The sequence below is a fragment of the Plectropomus leopardus genome, unplaced genomic scaffold, assembly GCF_008729295.1.
Source record: "Plectropomus leopardus isolate mb unplaced genomic scaffold, YSFRI_Pleo_2.0 unplaced_scaffold920, whole genome shotgun sequence".
Classification (NCBI taxonomy): domain Eukaryota; kingdom Metazoa; phylum Chordata; class Actinopteri; order Perciformes; family Serranidae; genus Plectropomus; species Plectropomus leopardus.
This window is the reverse complement of record NW_024701450.1, coordinates 1-4,518: the sequence shown is the minus strand read 5'-3', so window position 1 is coordinate 4,518 and position 4,518 is coordinate 1. Positions and strand designations below refer to the sequence as shown.

At 45.2% G+C, this 4,518-nt stretch overlaps 1 protein-coding gene across 1 annotated transcript; it reads right to left on the bottom strand.

The window, feature by feature from the left end:
* Positions 1-1,572: 1,572 nt before the first annotated feature.
* gpsm1a (G protein signaling modulator 1a) lies at positions 1,573-4,267 on the bottom strand. Its single transcript, XM_042483375.1, has 3 exons — positions 4,010-4,267; positions 3,187-3,384; positions 1,573-2,405 (listed from the first exon to the last, which is right to left on the bottom strand). Exons 1-3 carry the CDS (start codon positions 4,265-4,267, stop codon positions 2,187-2,189), a joined length of 675 nt encoding a protein of 224 aa, XP_042339309.1. The 3' UTR covers positions 1,573-2,186.
* Positions 4,268-4,518: the final 251 nt, after the last annotated feature.

The window sequence follows — 4,518 nt, the reverse complement described above, 5'->3', positions numbered from 1 at the left end:
CCCAGACTGTCAGCAGCTACACTCACACACTGAGGAGGAGGAGACTAACATCATTCATCTAAAAACATAGTGTCATCATGACAAAAACCTGGGGGCTAAAGGGTTAAAATTTTTGCAAATTAATGAATATTTGAAATATATGATTAAGACGAATGCTGGTTAAAAACAAAGTACTCAATGAAAGTAGAAAAAGCATTTTTGGACCTGAACAGTCTGAATGTAACTATTTAGTTTCCACAGTGTATTTTAGACTTATTGTAGGAGCTGAGCTGCAAATTCACTGATTACACTCAAATACACAATCTGGACTACATTTAGGACACATGCATCAACACACACACAGTTATCACAACAGGAAGAAGAAAGGAGACTAAAATGAGACAAACGGTCACTAAAGGGTTAATAATAATCAGTCCCCATGAGGTTAATAAATCTGATTGTTAATAAAGTTTTGGGTTTATTGGAGGACAAACAGACAGACCGTCCACCACCACTGTCCACATGTCCCCTTGTGGTTAGGGACTTTTTGATATGTCCCTAACCATAGGGATGTCCAGCAGGGGGACAGGGTTTGATTTCCTGTTTATTTCTGCAGCCAGGGACTGTAAACTACCCACTGTCCCACTGTCCCACTGTCCCTAAACTCACTTAGAAGAACTGAGGCCTGTTCTGCTGACAACCCACCTGTGTCTCTGTGTCTCCGTGTCCTGTGTCTCTGTGTCTCCGTGTCCTGTGTCTCTGTGTTTTCGTGTCCTGTGTCTGTGTCTCCGTGTCCTGTGTCTCTGTGTTTCCGTGTCCTGTGTCTGCGTGTCCTCTTGCCTCTGTCTTTGCGTGTCTGTCTCAGTGTCTCTGTCTCAGTTTCTTTCTGTCCCCCGAAGTTGCACGCGGGCTGCAGGCGGCACGCTGCTTGTTTATTTCCTGTTCCCTCTTCTTCTTCGGTGGTGTTAAATGACGTCAAGCAGCAGTAAAGGTGCGCACCGCCCTCTGCTGTCCGCGCGGAGGATCACCTACAGACCGAGACACCTGGGCTGCGTATATATATGTGTTGACCACGTCACCATGAATAACAATAAAATAATCACATCTTTGCCCTGAATTTAGGCTGTATATGTATATATATATACACCTATATTTATTATTGCTTCTTATATGATGATTTTGTTTTATGTGTATTTAATATTTACTTTTGACTGTTCCCTCTAATAAAGCTTCTAGTGAAAATATTTCATCTGATTATATTTCTGTAAGATCAGAATCAGCACATTAACACGAGGAGATGTTCAATGACAGCTGTTCATCTGGTGCTGAAGTGTAACACAGTATTTTTACTGTACTATAGTTCAGTTTGAAGTACTTTTACTGCAGTTTGTGGACCGTCTTAGAGCAGGAGAAAGAAACGTGTTCCCTGAAAGTTTTATTTTCTTATCAAAAGTCAAAATAAAATGTTGAAATGTCCTGATCAGTGATCAGTATATGGACTGATGAGCTCCTGAACCTGATCAATCATACCGAACCAACATTTTATCTTCCAGCTTGATTCTCTGACATCACAAATCTGAATGTTCCCTCTGATCACCAAAAACTGACCAATAACTTATAAATAACTGACCAATACCTGATCAATGACTGACCTCCTGGTGAGTACTTGTACTTCGTGACAAATATTTTTATTCAGTGTTCAATTTGTTTGTTACAATGTTTACAAAGAAAAACACTTGTGTTTATTTGTTTGTTTGTTTGTTTGTTTGTTTGAGTGAAAGAAATAAAGTTATTTAGGAGACTGTGTTGATCTGTTGGTCCAAATAAAAACTGATTCTGGTCAGTAAAGTGTTAAAATCTGTTATTATTAATGAGCGTCCAACTGAGACTACAGGATGCCGTCACAGATTCACCACCTCGCTGAGTCATGTGACAGAGACGCTGAGTCATGTAATGGTGCAGACATCAACACGTCAGCACGTCAACATGTCAGCATGTCAACACTTCAGCTGGTCTCAGATCAGTCCTTCAGGTCAGCTGGTTCCAGGTCAGTCCTTCAGGGTCGATGAGTCCTTCAGTCAGACGGATTAAAAACAAACATCCAAAAGGTCCAAAATGTCCCGGTGGTGAGGTTCAGACTGAGTTCAACAGTCTGACCCTCAGGACCAGAACCTGAGAAACCAGAACCCCTTGAGACTTGCTCATCATCAGTGACGGTGATGAAGGTGGCGGGGGGGGGAGCCAGCGGTGTGTGCGTCCTGCTTGTCCTCAGAGGACGCCAGCAGCAGTGAGGCCCTCTGCTCATCCATCCTCCTGGACTGGACCCTCTGAACCAGACTGAAGAAGTCCTCCTGACCCTCAGGAACCGAACCCACCACGTCCTCCAGGTCAGGGAGGGAGCACCGCTGGTCATCCATCCTGTCAGACTGAGGACAGACAGACAGAGAGACAGACAGACAGTGAGACAGGTGGACAGTGTACGACTCTCCTCCTTTTTACTGTGAAATAGGGCTGGGCGATAAAACGATAACGATATTAATTACGATATATCTTTTCCTCAATTAAAATATGAGACGTAGTCAACAGAATGTCGATAGAACGCATTCAAGCCATGTTTAGACAGACGTCACGAACAGCCAGCGATATAAGAAAAGCATCGCTGAGAACCGAATGCAGTGAAGGACTTTGACTGTAGAACAGCTGAGTGTTTGACAGCCACAGCGCTGTCAGGAGAAGTTGGCCTATTATCAGCACAATGTGCTTAAATTTACGTGAAGTTTGTTTAAGATGGAGCTTTTCATTTTTATATAACGCTGTCATGATATTGTCATGATGTTGTTGTCATGTTACTGTCACATTGTTGTCATGTTGTTGTTGTCATGTGTCATGATGTTGTTGTCACGTTGTCTTCTTGTTGTCTTGTTGTCATGTTGTCATGTTGTCATGATGTTGTCATTTTGTTGTCATGTTGTCATGTTGCTGACATTATGTAGTCATGTTACTGTCATATTGTTCTGTTGCTGTTACATTACTGTCACATTGTTGCCATGTTGCTGACACACTGTCATGTTGTTGTCTTGTTGTGTTCTTGTTGCTTTCTTGTTGTGTTCTTGTTGCTGTCATGATGTTGTTGTCGTGTTGCTGTCACGTTGTTGTCATGTTGACATGATGTTGTTGTCTTGTTGTTGTCATGTTGCTGTCATGTACCTGGTAGTGTATGAGCATGTAGTAGAGGTCCAGCGGGGGAACGGGGGGCTGGTTGGGGCAGCAGGCCCCACAGAGAGCGGGGGGTCCTGGGTCGGGCAGTAGGCTGAGGCTGGCTCTCTGCTCCTCCAGTCTCTGAGCCTGACTCTCCAGGATCAGGTCCAGCAGGGCCTCCGGCTCCTCCTGCTGGCTGCTCCTGCGCTACAACAACAATAACAACAACAAAAACAATAACAACAACAACATGATTAATTCATGATTCATGTTCTCACTGTGACAACATGAGTCCACAGGATCAAACATGAACCGCCGTGAACACTCACATTTTCAGCCCCGTCTGCCTCACAGTTATATGACTGTTATACTGTACTTACACGTGTTATATTATTTCATATTATTACATGTTATATGATTTTATACGGTACATACATGTTAATTTTAGATTGTACACGTGAAAATGGGCTCTATAAATAACATAGACTTGACTTGACATGTTATCGTATTTTAGATTGCACATACGTCTGCATGTCTTATGTCTTTTTTGATGTTTGTGATGTTTTTGTCTTGTTGGGGGCGGGGCCTGAGATCTGACCCTTCCTCTGTATCTGGAGGCCTGCAGATGGAAAAACTGAGGAACGTGAGTCAACTACAACTCCCAGCATGCATTTCACCTCCACATAGAGTGAAGCTGATGTGGGTCCAGGTTCAGAGGCTGCCGGCGAGTACACTCAGCACATTTTACTGTGTGAATTAAATTCACTCGGCTGACTCTGCTGTCACAGTGGGAGGAGTCGGAGATGTGGAGCTGGCGGCAGGTGACAGGTACCTTGTTCTTGGAGGTGGTGATCCTGGTGTGGGGGGTCAGAGCGGAGCCCAGGCTCTGGCCCCGGGGCCTCGAGGAATCGTCAGGACTGGGACCTGGTACAAGAGACACCAGACCTCTGAGGGCCTTGAGGCCCCGGGGCCAGAGCCTGGGCTCCGCTCTGACCCCCCACACCAGGATCACCACCTCCAAGAACAAGGTACCTGTCACCTGCCGCCTTCTGATGACAGGGCGAGGGGGGGCGGAGTTCCTGTCAGCCATGATGGAGCTGAACAGCTGGGGGCGGGGCTAACGTCACTGCTGTCATCAGGGGGAGGGGCTACACCTGGTCAGAGAGAGCAGAGCAGGAAGTGAGTCACCAGACCGCCTGCGGTCAACGATTCACACTGAACAGCGAGCAGTAGACGTCATCTGTCAGCATCATCATCATCATCATCATTACCATCATCATCATCACCATCATCATCATCGTCATCGTCATCATCACCATCATCATCATCGTCAACATCATC